This window comes from Manacus candei, unplaced genomic scaffold (assembly GCF_025592945.1).
Source record: "Manacus candei isolate 608988 ecotype Guabito, Panama unplaced genomic scaffold, ASM2559294v1 h1tg000163l, whole genome shotgun sequence".
Lineage (NCBI taxonomy): Eukaryota > Metazoa > Chordata > Aves > Passeriformes > Pipridae > Manacus > Manacus candei.
In genome coordinates this window covers 282,259-305,494 of record NW_026138211.1, presented here as the reverse complement: position 1 = coordinate 305,494, position 23,236 = coordinate 282,259, and the positions used below count along the sequence as shown (strand labels likewise).

Sequence of the window (23,236 nt, the reverse complement as noted above, 5' to 3'; positions counted from 1 at the left end):
TTTTCTCTCCCAGTGCTCCCCAGTAACACCCAGTGCTCCCCAACAACCCTCAGTAACACCCAGTGCTCCCCAGTACACCCCAGTAACACCCAGTGCTCCTCAACAACCCCCAGTAACACCCAGTGCTCCCCAAAAATTGACCCAAAACCGACCCAAATCACCCCAAAAGCTGACCCAAAACTGACCCCAAAACCTGACCCCAATCATCCCAAAAGCTGACCCAAAACTGACCCCAATCATCCCAAAAGCTGACCCAAAACTGACCCCAATCATCCCAAAAGCTGACCCAAATCACCCCAAACAATGACCCCAAACTGACCCCAAAAACTGACCCAAATCATCCCCAAAACTGACCCAAAACTCTGCATTTCTTTGGCATCATTTCCTCTCAAAAACAACATCTGCGATTTAGTTGATTGCTAAAGCCATCATTTTAAAATCATCTCAGGAATCCAAAGGGACTGGAAAACACACAGAAATCATTCCTGCACCCACCAAAGCATTAGGAATTGGAACCCGATTCCCTCATCTCTCTCCTTGTTCTTCTTGGCTGGAAAACCTGATGATCCCCCCTGGCTGTTTTTAGGCTGCTTTTCTTCCACAGCTCCTTTCCTCCCGGCTGAAACCTCCTGGCATCTTCAGGGCTTATCTGGAGGGAAGCCCCTCTGAAGTATTTCCTCTCGTGGCAATTCTGTGGGATGAAGAAGTAAAAAAAGCACATCAAGAGCTCCTTCTACCCCCTTCCCTCGCAAACACCCTCCCAGCTTGTCCTTGGCAGCTCCATCCCCCCGGCAGCCGCACCCGACGCTTCGGCTCCGCTGGGAAAGGGACAGCAAGTGCAGAAGCAAGTTCAGGTCTGGGCAGGGGCTCCCTGGGGAACGGCACTTCAGTGCTTTAGTCCGTGGCCTTTCCTGCTGCCCTCCCTCCTGGAGGCAGAGGATGACCCGTCCCTTGTTTCTCCCACGCTCGCAGACCCAGGTCCTGCTCCTTTGGCCCCACTTTTCTTGGCAGACCCGGCATCATTTCCCAGGGTCCCCAGGAAACTTCTGCACTTGACCCACTGCTAAGTGCAGAGCACAGGGCGAGGGAAGGCCAAATTTCTCGGCACCCACCCCCTGGAATTTCCCTCCTCCGCAGCACGCTCCCGTTCCCGCTGTCTCTGCAGGTGCCCGCACGAGTCCTCCTTCTCCCAGCACCTCAGAGAATGTCCTTTTCACCCAGGTCCTGCTTACCGTCGTCCAACAAAACACGCTGACAACGTTTTTCACGATGCCAGTGGAGAGCTATTAGAGCACACTGCACAGGGAAGCTGAGCCTGCCCCATCCCTGCAAGTGTTCCAGGCCAGGCTGGACGGGACTCGCAGCAACCGGGGACAGTGGAAGGTGTCCCTGCCCACGGAAGACAGGCTGGCCTTTGAAGGTCCCCTTCAAACCAAATCGCTCTGGCATTCCCCTCCAAAATCACTCCCAAAGAGACACAGCAACCAAAGCAGAGGGACTGCACTCCCAGCTTTTCTTACCTGCAGGCACACACAGCACAGCACGTTGGACATAAAAGCCACAGGGTTAGTCCTGCCAGAGGCGTCCGGCACACCCACGGCGACCGAAGGGAAAGAGGCAGCCTGGGAACACGGAGTAAAAGACACCTTAATTAGGACTACACTGAGCCATAGCCAGGTCATTCCCACAGACAGCTTCACCGTCCAGTCCCACAAAAAGCACTGACCTCCCAGGGCCTCAGTTAGGATGGCTCCTGACGCTGACACCTCCGTTTGCCCCGGGGGGTCAAGAATAACATGCCTGGGAAGAAGTCACCCCCAACAACAAAAAGGGAAAATTAGTGAAGCACGGGGTCCTCTTCTGACTAGATTGCCACCAGCATTCCAGAGCAGATGACACGACTGTTCTGTTACAGACGAGAAAAGCCTGTTCTCCCAAACAAACAGCGAGGAGATTTATGGGCACGCCTGAAAATTTCCTGTGAGGAACTTTTTGTAACTAAGGAGCAGGTGCTGTCTTGAGTTGAAGGCATCAATTTGACAGACACTTAGGACAGCAAACTCTTCAGCAGAGCAATTAACTGCAGCCTATTTGAACAGCAGGGGAGAGAAAACGACAGTCGAAGGAAAGACAAGAAAAGCAGAACTGGAATCAGCAGACTTTTCTTCCATCTCTCCCGAGGAAGTCTAGTTTGTCTGTTCTAATAATTCTATGCCCTTTTCTACATGAAACTTAGAGCAAGGCTGAAAAAACAACTAGAAAACACGGAGAGAAGCTTTTTAGAATTTCACGTGATTTTCCCAAACCGATGCCAGAAAAGCAGAACTCGGTAGAATGTACTCACCTCGAGGCCTTTGTTCTTTTCTTCCATAAGCTTCGTCACCTGATTGAAAAAGCAGAGTAGACTCGGTATTTAGGCTCCCAACAGGAAAACTTCCCCTTCATTTCCTAAAAGAAACTACATTAATCTGCACAGCTGCAGGCGCGTCTCCAGCTGTTAAAGCCTTTCAGCTTTTCGGAGGGTGAGAATGCCCTGCTAAGGAAGGCTGAAAACTGCTCGGAGCCTGCACAGGTCCAAGAGCCCCTTGATTTTGTCTGTGTTCCAGTCCCGGGCTAAAGAAAGGGCAGAAGAAGCGCAGTTGTTCCTTGCCTCTTCCCTAAGAGGTTCGGCCAGGTGCTGGGCCAGCCCGGGCACTCCGGGGGAAGGCCGGCAGTGCCCAAGCAGCGCCGCTTTGCCAGGGGCGTCGCTTGCAAGAGCGCCGCCGAGCGCCGGGCCCTGCCTCACAGTCGCCGCCTGGCGGACACGGCCGGGAGCGGTACTGCAGCCGCGCGCCTCCCCCCCCCCCTCCCCTCCTTGGCGAGACCCGCGGCGCCTTTGGACGCGCCCAGCTTACCCCGGGGTCGATCTCCGTCGAATCTGCCGCCGTGGGTCGCTTCCGGGGGGGGAAGGCGGCGGCGCAGCCCCGATAGCATCTCCAGGGCACGGCGGGAGCGAGCGGGGCAGAAGCGGGGGCAGGGGCGGGAGCGGGAGCGGAGCGGGGCGAGAGGGCGGCGCGACGTGCGCGCCATGCGGTCCTCGCGCGCCGCGGCCCCGAGACGGGGGCTGCCGGCGCCGGTGCCTGCCGCCGCCCACGAACCTGCCGCCCGCGCCCGGCGCCGCCGAGCGCCCCGCCCTGTCCCCGCAGCGGGAAGCAGCGCGGCGAGACGGCGCTGCGGGCGCGGGGTGGGGGTCCGGGTCGCGGCGGAAGCCTCTCACCGCCATCTTTAGTGTGGTCGTTCCGGTCCTGGCGGCGCCATCTTTACTGTGGGCTTGGCGAACTTCCGGGCCGGGGCCGCCATCTTTAGTGTGGTCGTTCCGGTCCTGGCGGCGCCATCTTTACTGTGGGCTTGGCGAACTTCCGGGCCGGGGCCGCCATCTTTAGTGTGGTCGTTCCGGTCCCGGTGGCGCCATCTTTACTATGGGCTTGGCGGACTTCCGGGCCGGGGCCTTGGAAGACTTCCGGTCGCTCACTACTTCCGGTGATCGAGTTTACCCAAATTAGCGTCCCTCCTCGCTAATTTCTGCGCTTTCACCCCAAGAAATCTTCACGTTATTCCCCCCCCGCACACCCCGGGACAGACGGGAGACCGCGAGTCCCGCCCTGCCGCCGGAACCGGCCCTTAACTCGAGCAGGGAGCGCTGCACCGGCACGAGAGCCACTGCGCATGCGTCGCCGGTCCCTCTCCTGCCTGCCCTTACTTACCACGTGATCGCCGGCGTTTTGCCAACGACTGCGCATGCGCCGTTCAAAATTTTTTCAATGCAGTTCCTGTTTTCCGTCAGCAGGTGGCAGTATTTCATCTCAAATATATGTGCATTTCCTTTTCTCTGTCACCAGGGGGCACTGTTGCTATGCGATTTTTTACTTATGGCATTTTTTTTTTTGTTTTATAACCGTATTTGTTCGTGTAGTTCTTTTGGGAAATCGGATAATTGGCTTGTAATTGCTGGTGGTTTGAAAATTTACTTGTGTAATTAGGCTCTTCTCCTGGTTTTAATTCTCTAGGCTCTTCTCCTAAGAGAATTAAAATCAGGAGAAGAGCCTAAAAAAAAAATGAAAATCAGGGGAAGAGCCTAAAAAAAATGAAAATCAGGAGAAGAGTCTAAAAATATAAAAATCAGGAGGAGAGCCCAAGAGAATTAAAATCAGGAGAAGAACCTAAGAGAATTAAAATCAAGAGAAGAGCCTAAAAAAATTACAATCAGGAGAAGAGCCTAAAAAAATTAAAAACAGGAGAGGAGCCTGAAAAAATTAAAATCAGGACACGGGACTAATACAATAAAAATCAGGAGAGGAGCCTAAAAAAATTAAAATCAGGAGAGGAGCCTGAAAAAATTAAAATCAGGAGAGGGGACTAAAAAAATTAAAATTAGGAGAGGGGACTAAAAAAATTAAAATCAGGAGAGGAGCCTAAAAAATTAAAATGAGGAGAAGAGCCTAAAAAAATTAAAATCAGGAGAGGAGCCTGACGGAATTACAATCAGGAGAGACCCAGAACTCACCCAAGTCTCCCCAAAAAACTACCAGAAACTGATTCAAATCTCCCCAAAAATGACCCAGAACTCACCCAAATCTCCCCAAAAAGTGACACAAAAACTGATCCAATTCACTCCAAAAATTGATCCAGAACTGACCCAAAACTGGCCCAAATCACCTCAAAAACTAACTCCAAATTGGCCCAAAACCTGACCTAAAAATGCAAAAACCCCCCCCCAAAACTGACCCAAAATGATACAAAATCAGCCCCAGATATGACCAGAAACTGACCCCAAAACCCCAAAACACTGACACCAAGACTCACCCAAATCTCCCCAAAAAAATGACCCAAAAGTCAGCCCAATCACCCCAAAAAATGACCAGAAACTGACCCAAAATTACCACAAAAATAAACCCAAAACTCACCCAAATCATCCCGAAAAATGACCAGAAACTGACCCAAATCTCCCCCAAAAATGACCAGAAACTCACTAAAAATAACCCCCAAAAATGATCAGAAACTGACACAAATCTCCCCAACAAATGACCCAAACTTTATTTCTTTTCTTAGCAACAAATCCCTTCCTTTGCTCCCCTCTGGCCCTGCCCACACGGCCCCAGTTCAGCTCTCAGTGAGTTCTTGCTTCTGGGCAGCGACTCCTCTGCCTCTTGCTGGGGCGGCAGCAGCTCCTGTGCCGGCAGGGAGAGGGACCCCGAGCCGGGAGAGGGACCCCGAGCCGGGAGAGGGACCCCGAGCCGGGAGAGGGACCCCGAGCCGGGAGAGGGACCCCGAGCCAGGAGAGGGACCCCAGAGCCATTATAGGGACCCCAGAGCCACGAGAGGGACCCCAGAGCCCCTACAGAGACCCCAGAGCCATTATAGGAACCCCAGAGCCCCTACAGGGACCCCAGAGCCATTATAGGGACCCCAGAGCCCTCCAGAGCCCCTTGCTGGGTCACAGCAGCTCTTCTCCCGCCCAAACCCACCTTTCTGGCTGCAGCTGCTTTTCTTCTCTGGCTCCCCCTTCCTTCCCCAGGGAGCTTTGCCTTGTTCTTTGGCCAGGCTCCAGCTGCAGCTCAAGGGCAAAGCTGCAACTACAATTCCCCCTTCGGGTTTTTCACCTGAAAAACAAAGGCTTGGGCCAAACTCTGACCAGTCACTCGCTGAACACGAGACATCAAACAGGGCACACAGAATAAAATGCATCGAATTCTAAATCATGTTACAATGACTGTCCACCCCAATCCAGCACTGACATTAAAAACCTTCAAGCAATCAAAAAGACCTCCAAACATCCCTTAGATAGAGAAAAGCACACCAGGAACAATGCAAAAAGAAAAATTCCAAACAATGCTCAATTAAATAACCATGGACTGATATAAAACATGTTTAGTTAACTTAAACCACTTCTTCCCATTATTCTCCATCAGAAATTACCCTTATTTAAGTTCTCCTTTTAACACTTCATTAAAACTGACTTATTAGGAAATGGTTTGAACCAAACTTCATAACTTGATGACTCCAGGGTTTGTGCTCCTTGACTTTGGCCTGAAGGGGTTTGGAACACAGGCTTTGTTCTGGAGAGCTTTTCCCCAATCTACAAACCCTTCTGCAAATGGGACTCCCTTCCCTCAGGGTTCGGTGGCCTCTGGTTTTCCTGAAGGCTGGGGGGGATCTGGGAGCCAAATCCCAAGGGATCCAGCCCAGCTCTGCACACACACACACACACACATTTCCAGCTGGTCACAGTCTCACGGGGGCCACCACCACTCAGCACATTTGCACACAAACACCCCTCTGAGTTCCTGGCACTGGGTCTGATGGACTAAGAAATGATCAGTCTGGTGGTTTGCCCTCAGAGGAGTAAGATCCAATGATGCATTTCTATTTTCATGACAATATAACCTGGAAAACACAAACATATTTCTGCTTCATGTGCAATTTAAAATTCAAAGACACAGAAACATTCCTAGAGTTCAAGTCCCCAGGTTTGGTTCCAAATGTCACTCGGTCCCCCTGGGACAAGAACAGTGGCACACATGGACTCAACAGCCCTGCACAAGCCCAGGAGTGGGGGGGAAATATCCTTGAGAGCACTGCTGCATTTCAAAAAGAAGTCAGTCACATCAACTCTGTAACAAATAAAAAAGAGAAGCCAAAATAAATAACTGTAGACAGGGTATTAAGTACCTTGAGAATACCAATAAGAAAAAACTAAGAATAAAGGCATCTATTTGAAGTACAAAGAGTTTGGGAGACACCATTTGTTTGCCACGAAGCCTTTATTTTGTTGGCTCTTCTATAGTTAGAACCCAAACCTTACCCTCCCACAAAAAGCAGAAAACCTCTTCAGAGAGTTAGGAGATGGAGTCAGTTTGGATTAATGGGAAGAACATCTCTGGAGACAAAATAAAGCAGAGAAAATAACCCCATCCTCAACAACAGAGCTGCCTCCCCACTGCCTGCCCCTGGACACTTGCTCTGGGGGTGACAGAGCCTGAAGTCTCCTGCCTAGTCCTGGGCAATACTTCCTGGGGACCACAGCACCACTGAGTTCCTAAAAATATCACAGCTTGGGCAGGTGCTTGGATTTTGTCTGGATTAACTCCCCTTCTTCCTTTCCAGGTGCTGCCCTACTCATTGTAATGGTGCTTGTACTCCCTGAGCCATTCCCTCCCCCATCCAACCATCCCTTGTGCCCTCTCTGACAAGGACAGTGGGTCCAGGTGTTCTGCCACGCTCCCAGGGCACAGGGGGGGACTGTGGAGCCACCCTCGAGGGGGGAAACGTGCCCTGCCTGCCCTGCCCAGGGAAAGGGAACTGCCCCAGTGCTCCCCAGCACAAGGCACCCTTGGAAATATCCACTGCAATGGGACACTCAGGGACAGCAACAAGCACTGCACGAGGCTGCTCTGGCACAGGACCAATTTTAGCCTCAGCTTTTCTCTGGACCACTTCACTTTGTTTGCCACCTCATCCTGCAGTCAGAACTTGCTGTCCTTGCAACCTTTCAGGGTGACCAAAAATGAGAGAGGCCTCTGCTCCAGCACCCACAAGGGCCTGATCCATCTGACAGGATCCATTTTTCCAGGGAATTCAAAGCTCCACCTGAGGACCAGGGTCTTTTCTCACCCATCCCTGTGCTGCAGCTTGGCCTCCATCTCCCTGTGCTTTCAGTTCCCTCCATGGTTGAACACTGGCAGCCCTGGCCCTGGGCGGAGCTCGGCATCCTGATCCCATCCCTCCTGGCCCCCGGAACCGCTGACTCAGCAATGGGGGGCCCTCCATTGCCAAGGGCACGGGCCCGTCGGGGCTCACGGGGGGAGCAGGAGGGCGAAGGCTCCAGCCCTGCTGCTACAACCTTCCACCACTACAGCCAACAGAGGAGCCTCTCCAGCCCTGCCTCCCAAGGCATCCTCAACAAACCCAGCCCAGCTCCACAGGACAAACTGCTCCCTGTCTGCCCAGGCCAGTCTAATCCCAGAGGCTCCCAGGGTCATGCAAAACAACTGCCCAGGAGATCAGAGACCCCAGTCCATCTCTTCCTAGCACAGGTTTGGGTTAGTTTGGCAAACAGACCAACTGAGGAATTCCCCAATGTTTTCCCAGTTTGACCCCTGTCACACCAATCACCTTAACACTGCCAGTCCTTCATTCTCCCTCTCTTGGGTTAAGGACTGAGCAAGTTGGACCTGTGTCTGAGCAGGACATGTGCAAACCAAATGCTGGGGACTGGAACACACACCTGGCACTCCTGCAGCTCTTACAGTCACATTCCAGAGAAAACAGCCAATTGGACCCTCACTGCTCATTTCTTAATCCCAATCCCACACTTCTTTGGCACTTGGAGCACCACTTTTAGAACCCAATTACAGCCCATTAGAGAGCTCCCTGTCTAGCAGGGACAGGGACCCCTGGGATACTCTCAGCAATGCCTGAATCCATGGCAGGGACCTTGCTTTGAGCTCCCCAGGGCCGGGCACCCCGAGGATCTCCCCGAATAATCCTTTCGGTGCGCGCTGGAGTCCTCGGGGTGCCCCAACCCGGGGGGCACCAACAGCACTGTCCCTCCAGGGGGCCAATTTGGTCCTAAACTGCAGGGGGATCTTGCCTGTGTCCCAGACTGGTCCGGAGATCTGAGGCCCTTCCCGAGAAAATCTCGGTGCCGGCGTGAAGGGCCAGAGATCCCTTGGAGCCACGGGAGAGCAGGCACAGAGTCCCTCCTGGGGGGCAATTTGCCTGCCTGAAAACAGCTCTTCAAAGGAGCCTCTAAGACTCAGCTGGTGACTTTTAGAAGCCAGGCATTCCTTGCTTACAACACCCTGCCATGATCCCAGCCCCACGGGGGTCCTGGCAATCCGCTCCCAAAGGGCACACGGAGGGGTCTCCACTGCAGCTGATGGGAGGGGTCAGCATTACAGGAGGGCTCATTTTCCTTCCCTGCATTCCTGTTCCACATTCAGGACATTTCCCAACACTTATCACCATACACAACTACCCTTAGAAGGTTTCCAAGGGGCTTCACCGAGGGCCTTCCCAGGTCTGCTCTGTCTGGAGCCCTCCAAGTCCTCAGTGCCTGCCTGAGGAACCTCAACACAACTCACCTGCTTACACAGCAACTTGGTGCTGCTTGCCTGCTGCCTCACTTCCCTTCTTCCTTCTTTCTTCACCTCCCTTGCTTGGTCCCTTTCAATCCCTGGGCTCAGCTCTGTGCACTTTCCAGGCTCCATCCCACTGCAAAAAGGATTAGCCCTTGTTACATCTCAACACTCAGAGAGCATTCCACCTTTTGCCTTGACACTGGGCCATCAGGCCAGGGTCTCATTATTTAAAGCACAGTTTGACTCCTCAGTGACAACAACAGCTACAGCCCTGAATCCTAACACAGGCTGAGACACAAACACGGATGGGAACTCTTAAGGATCCACTTTGTCCTGCTCACCAATCAAAAGGAGCTTTCTGAACTCAAGAATAACAGACCCCAGGTCCTTTTACTGCAACTTTACCCGCTATAAATGTGACCCACAAGACCTGCAAAGGCCCTTCCCACTTCACCTGCAGGGCTGGCAGTGCCACCACTGGACACGGCCCCAGTGGCTGGGCAGGAACGGAGGGGCTGGGGCGTCCAATCCATCGGCCCAGGCGGCACCAGGAGTTCCTGCAGTTCCTGAGGGGAGAGCCTCAAGCCAACAAAGGGTTAGGAAGAGCATTTGAAACTTCAATGTGTCTATCTCCTGGAATATGGGGACTTTGATAAGTCCTACTGGTGCAACAAGGACACACTCAAGGCTATCTATTAAAAGGATCTACCAGCACTCAAAAGCTATCACTGTCCTTCTGTCAGGGGGAACGCAGCAAACTCTCTTTGCCAGGAGCCTCCAGGAGGACTTCCAGCTTTTGGGGCTCCCTTTTAACCATTTTTCCCATAACTGGAGCTGGGACTATCACCTGCCCTACAGGGGGAACAGCCCACAAAGTTCACCATCAGGGATGCCATTAACTGAAAGTCCCTTCTCAGGGGGGTCACTGCACACCTTGGCCTTTGTTTGCCCTCCCCACCAAAGATGCTTCCAACAGTTCTGACACATCTGGCAGACCCAGAGCTCTCCTCAGGGAATGCTTCAGCTGCTTAAAGGCTGCCCTTGCACCATCTATTCAAAAAGTCGCCATAACAGTCTTACCACACATCCCGAGGGAGCAATGCAGAGTCCAGCCTGTCCCACCATTCCCAGCAAGGCAGTTCATGGGCTGTCTGGGGCTCAGGGAGGAGTCACGGGGCTTCTCTTCTTCCTGCCTGCTTGCCCCATTTTCTCCTGCAAAAGCAAAGCTTTCTTGGCTTTCCTTGCTCAAGGAGATGCAAAGGCCATCTTTTAAATCCAATACTGGAAACTCCTCCAGGTTGTCATTCAAGGTGCTTCTCTCAGGTCCTGCACTAATCAATCATCTTGTCCACTGGTTTTCTTGGCAGGTTCTTGCATTCACGTCCTACAAGCAAACCAGGAGGAGCCAATTTAGCTGTTCCTGCAACCAATCCAGTCTGGCATTCTGATTTTAAAGGATACTGGGTTGGCCTTACCCATAGAGATCCCACATCAGGGGTAATACCTACAGGTTCTGCCCTCTCCCACTCTCCTGCAGCTCCACTGGCCCACACCACAGGAACAACTGCAGCTGCCACTTCAGTCAGGGCCTTGCTGCTGACAGGAGTTATTCCCTGCACAACAAGAGCTGCTGCTTGGACACATTTAGTTTCAGCAATTACAGTGTCAAGAGCCCCAGTTTTCAATTCCATTTCTGCCTCAACTTTTCCAGCCCATCACTTCCTAGCAGAGGTTTGGGTGAGTTTGGCAAAAACACAAACTGAGGAATTCCCCAATGTTTTCCCAGTTTGACCCCTGTCACACCAATCACCTTAACACTGCCAGTCCATAATTCTCATTCTGCTGTGTTCAGGACTGAGGAAATTGTACTTGTGTCTGACCAGGACATGTGCAAACCAAATGCTGGGGACTGGAACACACACCTGGCACTCCTGCAGCTCTCACAGTCACATTCCAGAGAAAACAGCCAATTGCACCCTCACTGCTCATTTCTTAATCCCAATCCCACACTTCTTTGGCACTTGGAGCACCACTTTTAGAACCCAATTACAGCCCATTAGAGAGCTCCCTGTCTAGCAGGGACAGGGACCCCTGGGATACTCTCAGCAATGCCTGAATCCATGGCAGGGACCTTGCTTTGAGCTCCCCAGGGCCGGGCACCCCGAGGATCTCCCCGAATAATCCTTTCGGTGCGCGCTGGAGTCCTCGGGGTGCCCCAACCCGGGGGGCACCAACAGCACTGTCCCTCCAGGGGGCCAATTTGGTCCCAAAATGCAGGGGGATCTTGCCTGTGTCCCAGACTGGTCCGGAGATCTGAGGCCCTTCCCGAGAAAATCTCGGTGCCGGCGTGAAGGGCCAGAGATCCCTTGGAGCCACGGGAGAGGAGGCACAGAGTCCCTCCTGGGGGGCAATTTGCCTGCCTGAAAACAGCTCTTCAAAGGAGCCTCTAAGACTCAGCTGGTGACTTTTAGAAGCCAGGCATTCCTTGCTTACAACACCCTGCCATGATCCCAGCCCCACGGGGGTCCTGGCAATCCGCTCCCAAAGGGCACACGGAGGGGTCTCCACTGCAGCTGATGGGAGGGGTCAGCATGACAGGAGGGTTCATTTTCCTTCCCTGCATTCCTGTTGCACATTCAGGACACTCCCAACACCTGTTCCCATCTACACAAACCCTTATAAGTTCTCTGAGGGGCTCCATTGGGGGTCTCTGGTGGTCACCTGTGCCTGCAGACCCCAAAGTTCTCAGTGACCACCTTATCAACTTCAAGACAACTCACCTGGTTGTAGAGGAGCTTGGTGCTGCTTGGCTGCTGCCTCAGTTCCCCTCTTCATTCTTTCTTGACTTTGCTTGCTCAGTCCCTTTAAGTTCCTTGGCTCAGCTCCATGCACTTTCTAGGGAACATCCCACAGCAAAAACTACCAGTTCTTGGTACATCTCCTAACTCAGATATCAGGGAGTGAGGCAGAAATCAACTCATCCAGGGCACTGCCTCCAAATATTGGGACAAAAACACCATAACATTCCATGGCTCCCCTTGGCAAATCAACCCCAAACTGCTCAGACACAAACAACACCCTGCACACTACAACAATCTGGCACTGCTGGTTCAACCCGGCCAAGTCAGTTGGGAAACTACACAAGGTCAACTTCCTTCCAAGTTTCAGTTATGACACAAAAGTCAGGGAGATCACAGACTCCCCCACAGAGTTTTACTCTGAGGAGAGAAGGAAACCAAAGCCATCCCCAGGGCTGCAATAGCTCAGGTTGCCCAAAAGGCCCAGGGGCTTCAGGTTTCTGAGGGGCTTCACCGAGGGCCTTCCCAGGTCTGCTCTGTCTGGAGCCCTCCAAGTCCTCAGTGCCTGCCTGAGGAACCTCAACACAACTCACCTGCTTACACAGCAACTTGGTGCTGCTTGCCTGCTGCCTCACTTCCCTTCTTCCTTCTTTCTTCACCTCCCTTGCTTGGTCCCTTTCAATCCCTGGGCTCAGCTCTGTGCACTTTCCAGGCTCCATCCCACTGCAAAACGGATTAGCCCTTGTTACATCTCAACACTCAGAGAGCATTCCACCTTTTGCCTTGACACTGGGCCATCAGGCCAGGGTCTCATTATTTAAAGCACAGTTTGACTCCTCAGTGACAACAACAGCTACAGCCCTGAATCCTAACACAGGCTGAGACACAAACACGGATGGGAACTCTTAAGGATCCACTTTGTCCTGCTCACCAATCAAAAGGAGCTTTCTGAACTCAAGAATAACAGACCCCAGGTCCTTTTACTGCAACTTTACCCGCTATAAATGTGACCCACAAGACCTGCAAAGGCCCTTCCCACTTCACCTGCAGGGCTGGCAGTGCCACCACTGGACACGGCCCCAGTGGCTGGGCAGGAACGGAGGGGCTGGGGCGTCCAATCCATCGGCCCAGGCGGCACCAGGAGTTCCTGCAGTTCCTGAGGGGAGAGCCTCAAGCCAACAAAGGATTAGGAAGAATATTTTAAACTTCAATGTGTCTATCTCCTGGAATATGGGGACTTTGATAAGTCCTACTGGTGCAACAAGGACACACTCAAGGCTATCTATTAAAAGGATCTACCAGCACTCAAAAGCTATCACTGTCCTTCTGTCAGGGGGAACGCAGCAAACTCTCTTTGCCAGGAGCCTCCAGGAGGACTTCCAGCTTTTGGGGCTCCCTTTTAACCATTTTTCCCATAACTGGAGCTGGGACTATCACCTGCCCTACAGGGGGAACAGCCCACAAAGTTCACCATCAGGGATGCCATTAACTGAAAGTCCCTTCTCAGGGGGGTCACTGCACACCTTGGCCTTTGTTTGCCCTCCCCACCAAAGATGCTTCCAACAGTTCTGACACATCTGGCAGACCCAGAGCTCTCCTCAGGGAATGCTTCAGCTGCTTAAAGGCTGCCCTTGCACCATCTATTCAAAAAGTCGCCATAACAGTCTTACCACACATCCCGAGGGAGCAATGCAGAGTCCAGCCTGTCCCACCATTCCCAGCAAGGCAGTTCATGGGCTGTCTGGGGCTCAGGGAGGAGTCACGGGGCTTCTCTTCTTCCTGCCTGCTTGCCCCATTTTCTCCTGCAAAAGCAAAGCTTTCTTGGCTTTCCTTGCTCAAGGAGATGCAAAGGCCATCTTTTAAATCCAATACTGGAAACTCCTCCAGGTTGTCATTCAAGGTGCTTCTCTCAGGTCCTGCACTAATCAATCATCTTGTCCACTGGTTTTCTTGGCAGGTTCTTGCATTCACGTCCTACAAGCAAACCAGGAGGAGCCAATTTAGCTGTTCCTGCAACCAATCCAGTCTGGCATTCTGATTTTAAAGGATACTGGGTTGGCCTTACCCATAGAGATCCCACATCAGGGGTAATACCTACAGGTTCTGCCCTCTTCCACTCTCCTGCAGCTCCACTGGCCCACACCACAGGAACAACTGCAGCTGCCACTTCAGTCAGGGCCTTGCTGCTGACAGGAGTTATTCCCTGCACAACAAGAGCTGCTGCTTGGACACATTTAGTTTCAGCAATTACAGTGTCAAGAGCCCCAGTTTTCAATTCCATTTCTGCCTCAACTTTTCCAGCCCATCACTTCCTAGCAGAGGTTTGGGTGAGTTTGGCAAAAACACAAACTGAGGAATTCCCCAATGTTTTCCCAGTTTGACCCCTGTCACACCAATCACCTTAACACTGCCAGTCCATAATTCTCATTCTGCTGTGTTCAGGACTGAGGAAATTGTACTTGTGTCTGAGCAGGACATGTGCAAACCAAATGCTGGGGACTGGAACACACACCTGGCACTCCTGCAGCTCTCACAGTCACATTCCAGAGAAAACAGCCAATTGCACCCTCACTGCTCATTTCTTAATCCCAATCCCACACTTCTTTGGCACTTGGAGCACCACTTTTAGAACCCAATTACAGCCCATTAGAGAGCTCCCTGTCTAGCAGGGACAGGGACCCCTGGGATACTCTCAGCAATGCCTGAATCCATGGCAGGGACCTTGCTTTGAGCTCCCCAGGGCCGGGCACCCCGAGGATCTCCCCGAATAATCCTTTCGGTGCGCGCTGGAGTCCTCGGGGTGCCCCAACCCGGGGGGCACCAACAGCACTGTCCCTCCAGGGGCCAATTTGGTCCCAAAATGCAGGGGGATCTTGCCTGTGTCCCAGACTGGTCCGGAGATCTGAGGCCCTTCCCGAGAAAATCTCGGTGCCGGCGTGAAGGGCCAGAGATCCCTTGGAGCCACGGGAGAGCAGGCACAGAGTCCCTCCTGGGGGGCAATTTGCCTGCCTGAAAACAGCTCTTCAAAGGAGCCTCTAAGACTCAGCTGGTGACTTTTAGAAGCCAGGCATTCCTATACACTGTGAGATATTTTAAGGCTTATCTGACTGAAAAGCATAAAGCTTTTATCATGGACACCTGACCTCCCACAGACAGCTCCTTTCCCCTTTCAGTACAAAATTATTTTCATGGAATCACTCAATAGGAAGTGCCCAGGAACCCCAGACTGTGCTTTCCAGAACAGAAAATAAACAGAAGAACGGAGTTTTGCACAAGTGTAACATACTCCAGAACAGACCTGACTTTAGTTTTACCCTTTGTGTTCAAATATTCCATAGAAAAGCTCCAGCAGGAGAGCTGGTACATTCCCAAGAGTATCCTGGAAGTCCCTTTCACGAGGGCTGGAGGAAAATCGCAGTTGTATGAGTCCCTTGTGCCTGCAGATGCCTGGGGATCCTCTCCATCCACCTCGTGCTCTCCCAACAGCAGAAAGGGTGCTGAGACAGGAGGAAGGAAACCTTTAGCATAAAGCTGGGGAGGAATATAAAGCTTCCTTTCCTGGGGAGCTTTGCGAAGTCTGCAACGAGAAAGGGAAAATTTGCATCTCCTTTGGTACACGTGTCAACAGAGACTGAGACTTTTTGCCTTTTTCAGACAACCGTGCCCCTTTTGGCTCCCTGGCAGCTCCAATGGCACCAGAACCCCCCTTCCTGCACACCCACGGCTGTCACACACAGGCACCCACACACTTTTGCACCAGCCCACACGTGGCCAACATCTCCTCACCCTAGACATCCCAAGGTCAGTAGTTTTGCTAGAGAGCACAGCAACCCCCCTGTCCTCGCAAACTGCCTCCCTGCAAAAAAGGAATCGTTTTCCTGGACATTTCTCCCACAGTCAAGGTCTTTTCAAACTGCTGTCGTGCCACCAAACCTGCTCAGGGTCCCTCCCAGCTTCTGCCTGTCCTTGCATTTAAAGGCATAGGCACATTCTATCTTCCAACAGCAAACCCAGCTCCTCACGGGCAGTAGAAGCCCTGCTCTTACCTGGACAGACTGCCGGGCTCGGCACAGCTGTGGCTCATGGAGCAGCTTCCCAAGGCCGTTCTCTCTCCCAGCAGGAAGCACAACTCGCCTCCACACCAGGGGAAACCACGAGCGAGGCTGCAAATGGACACAGAACGAGCAAAAAGCATTAACGCAGCACCAAAAAACCAAGTTAAAGCAGTCTTTGCCTCATAACCCTGCACGGGGAAAGGGTTTGGGATCCCAAAGCAAACCCTCAGACACCCAGAGAGCACAGGACCCACAGCCATGCCACGGCTCCCCCCGGGGGCACCCGGCAGGTAAGGGGCTTACCCGGGCCCCGCCGCCCAGCACAAGGCGCCCCTAAACGCCCCCGGCTGCCCCGGTGCACAAACCCAGCGGCCAAGGCGCTCTCCCCTCCGCAGCCCGGGCAGCAGCGGGGCCGCACCCTCAGCCCCCACACACAACCGCCCCCACCTGCCCCGCCGGCCCTTTATACCGCGGGCCGGCAGCGCTGCCCAATCAGCACTCGAGCGCCTCCGCCCAATCCCAGCCCGCCTGGCCCTGCGGCCCCGCCCCGCCCGCTCAGCCCGGCCCCGGCCCTCGGCGCGGCCCCGCCCCCCGTTCCCTCCGCGCGGCTCCCGCCGCAGCCCCGGCGGGCTGAAAGCCCAGAGCCAACGGGAACTCCAGCCAGCTGCAGGCAGATGTTACTCTGTCCCAGTTTGCCAGGGGTGGGCACGAAGGGGCCCTTCCCCGTTCGGAAGTGGAAGTTGTCCCCTGTGCACAGCCCGCTCTGATCCTCGGCCTCGTGGGAGCCAATTCCCTTGTCCCAGCCCACTTCCTGCAGAGAAGAAAGGGAAAGATTACACAGAAGGGAGACATTCTTCCCTGGGAGGGTGGGGAGGTGGCCTGGCACAGAGAAGTTGTGGCTGCCCCATCCCTGCAAGTGCCCAAGGCCAGGCTGGATGTCTATTAGAAGGTGTCCCTGCCTGTGGCAGGGGGTGGAAGGAGATGATCCCTGAGATCCTTTCCAACCCAAACCACTCCAGGATCCCCGGAGGATTCCATGCTCTCTCTCTGCATTTCTTTGGCATCATTTCCTCTCAAAAACAACATCTGCGATTTAGTTGATTGCTAAAGCCATCATTTTAAAATCATCTCAGGAATCCAAAGGGACTGGAAAACACACAGAAATCATTCCTGCACCCACCAAATCATTAGGAATTGGAACCCCATTCCCTCATCTCTCTCCTTGTTCTTCTTGGCTGGAAAACCTGATGATCCCCACTGGCTGCTTTTAGGCTGCTTTTCTTCCACAGCTCCTTTCCTCCCAGCTCAAACCTCCTGGCATCTTCAGGGCTTATCTGGAGGGAAGCCCCTCTGAAGTATTTCCTCTCGTGGCAATTCTGTGGGATGAAGAAGTAAAAAAAGCACGTCAAGAGCTCCTTCTACCCCCTTCCCTCGCAAACACCCTCCCAGTTTGTCCTTGGCAGCTCCATCCCCCCGGCAGCCGCACCCGACGCTTCGGCTCCGCTGGGAAAGGGACAGCAAGTGCAGAAGCAAGTTCAGGTCTGGGCAGGGGCTCCCTGGGGAACGGCACTTCAGTGCTTTAGTCCGTGGCCTTTCCTGCTGCCCTCCCTCCTGGAGGCAGAGGATGACCCGTCCCTTGTTTCTCCCACGCTCGCAGACCCAGGTCCTGCTCCTTTGGCCCCACTTTTCTTGGCAGACCCGGCATCATTTCCCAGGGTCCCCAGAAAACTTCTGCACTTGACCCATTGCTAAGTGCAGAGCACAGGGCAAGGGAAGGACAAATTTCTCGGCACCCACCCCCTGGAATTTCCCTCCTCCGCAGCACGCTCCCGTTCCCGCTGTCTCTGGAGGTGCCCGCACGAGTCCTCCCTCTCCCAGCCCTGCCAAACTGACACACACACAGGAGAAATAACAAGTCTTGCTTGCACAATTCCCCACCCTAACCCTTGCCTGTCCTGCCCAGAGCTGAGGGAAATCTGACGGAATATTAATAAACCACCTTTGTTAAGAGCAGTCATCAGCCCGGTCCTTCAGGCTTTGCAGGAGTTTGTAGGGAACAGCCCCAAATTCCAGTCCTACCTCTAAATTTGTAACAGCTTTCCTCGGAGAGATTCTGGACAGTAACACGTACAACGGAAAGAAAAGACTGCACAAGAAGTAACAGAAGGTTTGCCATGAAGAACAGAGGTTCCTGTTCTCCCTCATCAGGCTGGGACTGGAGGACCCAGTCTTTGCCATCAAGAGACCAGAGCGTTGTCATTAAGACTTAAACCTCTCCCCCACGGGTGTTTCTCAGAGAACTGGGCCAGCACTGAGCTACTCCCATGTGCCTGCAGTGCTTTGGGGAGGGACAAGACAACCTTCCACTTGTGCTTGGAAGAGAATGAAAAGTCATTCCCCTTCTCTCTCTCTGACCCAGCACCAAAGCAGTCCTGTAGGACAACACTGGACTAGGCCTGATTCAACTGGGAAAGAAAAAAATCCTAAACAAACAAACAAACCCACCCTGAATTTCAAGGTAAAAATACGCTGCTTCCTGAACAGGAGCACACAAAATGCATTGAAGCCAAACAGAAAATGACAAACCAGAAAAAAAAAAAAAAGAGCCAAAAGAAATGCTCTGCCTGCCTTGATACGCTCTCTGTTTGACCATTCCAAAGGGAATTCTCCACAGATCAGAAGCAATTACCAATCATTTTTCCTCTGTAACAAATGAACAACTTGGGTTTCTGCTGAGGGGCTGGACATGTCCAGTGAGGGTTCGGGGTCTGGTGGGTTGTTTATGGCAGATCCTGACCGGCCCAGGCCAAACCCAACCACCCCCATTGCTGCTCCATCCCACATGGAGAATATTGATACTGTATAGAAATACTCCCCTTCCCTGCTACTCCGTCCGTCCTTACACATGCGTGGAGCAGGTTTTCTCCACCCTTTGTTCCCAGCAACAGCTCTCCAGCCCGAATCTCAGCTCCCACAGACACAAACTAAACACACCTAAGGCGATGGTTCCATCAGCACCTGGAATTCCAAGCTCCCTGTTCCCTGGAATGCTCATCCCAACACTCACAGCAATCTCACCTCAGCCCACAGGCTCTCTGTCCTCAGAGGCAAGCACAGCCTGCTCTGGCACCATGTTTCCTCTCATTCCTGCAATCCCCCAGGGAAATCCAATCCCTCAGCCCCTGCATCCCTGGACACGAGGGGAACTGGAGTTTGACCCGGATCCCAGCACCCTGGACAAGTGTGTTCCCACGAGCACGTGCCTGTGGCTCCATCCAGCCCATCCATCCCTCCTTTTCCCCCAGGGAGTCCCAAACCCTCCCCCAGCTCCCCTGCGTCTGTCCCCCGGCCCAGCCCAGCTCCAGGCTCTCCCCCAGCGCTGTGTCAGCCCCAGCCCTGGCAGAGCTGCAAACAGCCCCCAGCTCGGTCCCCCGGGCTCCTGAACCCCCAAGCCAAGGCTCGGGCTCACCAACGGGGACCCACCTGCCCCTCTCAGCACAGCCCAACCCCACAGCTCGGGGACCCCACGCTCACCCAGCCCTTCACCCCTTCCTCTCCACCCTTCCGAGCACGGCAAGGACCAACCTGCAGTGGAAACAGAGCCAGTGCCCAGGGAGCAAATGCCAACAGGCAGGAGGAGAGAAACGTGTCCCTCTGACTTACCTCACCCCACGGGCTGCACCAGGTGCCCCCAGCGCCGGTCGGTGGGGCTGGAGCCTGTTGCATTTGGCTGCTCACACCCCAACACATACGGCATTGCTGGACCCAAGTCAACGATTTTCCCTGCCCTGAAAGAGAGGAGAACAAGAAAATTAAGTGCACCGGGGAAGTCAAAGGCCCTTGGCTTTCACCCTTCTCTTCTGATTACTCACCACAGGCGTTTCTTCCCTAAAACCTGCTCTTACCCCGCACCCCCCGCCCCGGCCGGTCGCCGCCACTGCCCTGCCCGGCGGCCCCGAGCGCTTCAGGCCCGGCCCGGCCAACGCCTCGCTCTGCGCAGGCGCCGCTTCCCGGCCCGCCCCGACCGCCGGGCGGCACAGACGACCCTCCCCGCGGGGGGGGTGCGATGCCAGGGCACATCCGAGCCCGGCCCTGCCGCCTGCCGCTCTCGCCGCCCCTTCTCCTGGCGGCGGCACGCAGGTGCGAGTGTCTCCGCAGAGGGGAGAAACCTGCCTGTCGCTTCCCCTGCCTGCAGGCCCCGCTGGCCGCGGCAGAAGAGCTGCCGCCGCCGCCCCCCCGCCGGGCCCCCGCTTACCCCGGTGACGATCTCCTGCAGAGCCCGACGTCGGATCTGCCGCCGTGGGTCGCTTCCGGGGGAGGGAGGCGGCGGCGCAGCCCCAACAGCATCTCCGGGGCACGGCGGGACCGACCGGGAGCGGAGCGGAGCGGAGCGGAGCGGGGCGGGGCGGGCGGGCGGCGACTGCCTGGGGTCCCGCGCCTGCGCAGCGGCCCCAAGAGGGGGCTGCCCGCACCGGTGCCTGCCGCCGCCCGCGAACCTGCCGCCCGCGCCCGGCGCCGCCGAGCGCCCCGCCCCGTCCCCACAGCGGGAAGCGGCGCGGCGAGACGGCGCTGCGGGCGCGGGGCGGGGGTCCGGGTCGGGGCGGAGGTCAGGCAGCATGATAAACGCCTCTCTGAGGAGAGGGGGCGTCTCGCCGCCATCTTTACTGTGGTCGTTCCGGTCCTGGCGGCGCCATCTTTACTGTGGGCTTGGCGAACTTCCGGGCCGGGGCCTTGGAGGACTTCCGGTCGCTCACTACTTCCGGTGACCGACTTTACCCAAATTAGCGTCCCTCCTCGCTAATTTCTGCGCTTTCACCCCAAGAAATCTTCACGTTATTCCCCCCCCACACACCCCGGGACAGACGGGAGACCGCGAGTCCCGCCCTGCCGCCGGAACCGGCCCTTAACTCGAGCAGGGAGCGCTGCACCGGCACGAGAGCCACTGCGCATGCGTCGCCGGTCCCTCTCCTGCCTGCCCTTACTTACCACGTGATCGCCGGCGTTTTGCCAACGACTGCGCATGCGCTGTTCAAAATTTTTTCAATGCAGTTCCTGATCTCCGTCAGCAGGTGGCAGTATTTCCTATCAAATATATGTGCAATACCTTTTCTCTGTCACCAGGGGGCAGTGTTGCTATGCGATTTTTTACTTATGGCATTTTTTTTGTTTTATAACCGTATTTCTTCGTGTAGTTCTTTTGGGAAATCGGATAATTGGCTTGTAATTGCTGAGTGGTTTGAAAATTTACTTGTGTAATTAGGCTCTTCTCCTGGTTTTAATTCTCTAGGCTCTTCTCCTAAGAGAATTAAAATCAGGAGAAGAGCCTAAAAAAAAAAAATGACAATCAGGGGAAGAGCATAAAAAAATGAAAATCAGGAGAAGAGTCTAAAAATATAAAAATCAGGAGGAGAGCCCAAGAGAATTAAAATCAGGAGAGGAACCTAAGAGAATTAAAATCAAGAGAAGAGCCGAAAAAAATTAAAATCAGGAGAAGAGCCAAAAAAAACTAAAATCAGGAGAAGAACCTTAAAAAAAAAAATTAGAGGAAGAGCCTAAAAAAATTAAAATCAGGAGAAAAGCCTTAAACTGAAAATCGGGAGAGGGGAGAGAGCCTAAAAAATAAAAATCAGGAAAGAGCCTAAGAGAATTAAAATCAGGAGAAGAGCCTAAAATAATTAAAATGAGCAGAGAAGCCTGAAAAAAATAAAAATCAGGAGAGGAGCCTAAAAAAATTAGAATCAGGAGAAGAGCCTAATAAATTAAAATCAGGAGAGGAGCCTGAAAAAATTAGAGTCACGAGAGGAGCCTGAAAAAATTAAAATCAGGACAGGGGACTAATACAATAAAAATCAGGAGAGGAACATAAAAAAATGAAAATCAGGAGAGGAGCCTGAAAAAATTAAAATCAGGAGAGAAGCCTAAAATTTTAAAATCAGGAGAGGAGCCTAAAAGAATTAAAATCAGGAGAGGAGCCTGAAAAAATTAAAATCACGACAGGGGACTAATACAATAAAAATCAGGAGAGGAGTCTAAAAAATTAAAATCAGGAAAGGAGCCTGAAAAAATTAAAATCAGGAGAGGGGACTCATACAATAAAAATCAGGAGAGGAGCCTAAAAAAATTAAAATCAGGAGAGGAGCCTGAAAAAATTAAAATCAGGACAGGGGACTAGAACAATAAAAATCAGGAGAGGAGCCTTAAAAAAATTAAAATCAGGAGAAGAGCCTGAAAATATTAAAATCAGGAGAAGAGCCTAAAAATATTAAAATCAGGAGAAAAGACTAAAAAAATTAAAATCAGGAGAGGAGCCTGAAAAAATTAAAATCAGGAGAGGAGCCTGAAAAAATTAAAATCAGGAGAGGAGCCTGAAAAAATTAAAATCAGGAGAGGAGCCTAAAAAAATTAAAATCAGGAGAGGAACCTGAAAGAGTTACAATCAGGAGAGACCCTGAACTCACCCAAGTCTCCCCAGAAAACTACCAGAAACTGATTCACATCTCCCCAAAAATGACCCAGAACTCACCCAAATCTCCCCAAAAAATGACACAAAAACTGATCTAATTCACCCCAAAAATTGATCCAGAACTGACACAAAACAGGCCCAAATCACCTCAAAAACTAACTCCAAATTGGCCCAAAACCTGACCTAAAAATGCAAAAAACCCCCCCCAAAACTGACCCAAAATGATACAAAATCAGCCCCAAATATGACCAGAAACTGACCCCAAAACCCCAAAACAGTGATACCAAGACTCACCCAAATCTCCCCCAGAAATGACCCAAAAGTCAGCCCAATCACCCTCAAAAATGATCAGAAACTGACACAAATCTCCCCAACAAATGACCCAAACTTTATTTCTTTTCTTAGCAACAAATCCCTTCCTTTGCTCCCCTCTGGCCCTGCCCACACGGCCCCAGTTCAGCTCTCAGTGAGTTCTTGCTTCTGGGCAGCGACTCCTCTGCCTCTTGCTGGGGCGGCAGCAGCTCCTGTGCCGGCAGGGAGAAGGACCCCGAGCCAGGAGAGGGACCCCGAGCCAGGAGAGGGACCCCGAGCCAGGAGAGGGACCCCGAGCCAGGAGAGGGACCCCGAGCCAGGAGAGGGACCCCAGAGCCCCTACAGAGACCCCAGAGCCATTACAGGGACCCCAGAGCCCTCCAGAGCCCCTTGCTGGGTCACAGCCCCTCTTCTCCCGCCCAAACCCACCTTTCTGGCTGCAGCTGCTTTTCTTCTCTGGCTCCCCCTTCCTTCCCCAGGGAGCTTTGC

The 23,236-nt window shown here is 53.2% G+C and overlaps 1 protein-coding gene across 1 annotated transcript; it reads right to left on the bottom strand.

The window, feature by feature from the left end:
• Positions 1-407: 407 nt before the first annotated feature.
• LOC127463493 (ABI gene family member 3-like) lies at positions 408-20,653 on the bottom strand. The gene is made up of 3 exons (XM_051773006.1): positions 20,228-20,653; positions 1,521-1,622; positions 408-691 (listed from the first exon to the last, which is right to left on the bottom strand). Exons 1-3 carry the CDS (start codon positions 20,588-20,590, stop codon positions 503-505), a joined length of 654 nt encoding a protein of 217 aa, XP_051628966.1. The 5' UTR covers positions 20,591-20,653; the 3' UTR covers positions 408-502.
• Between the last annotated feature and the right edge of the window lie 2,583 nt (positions 20,654-23,236).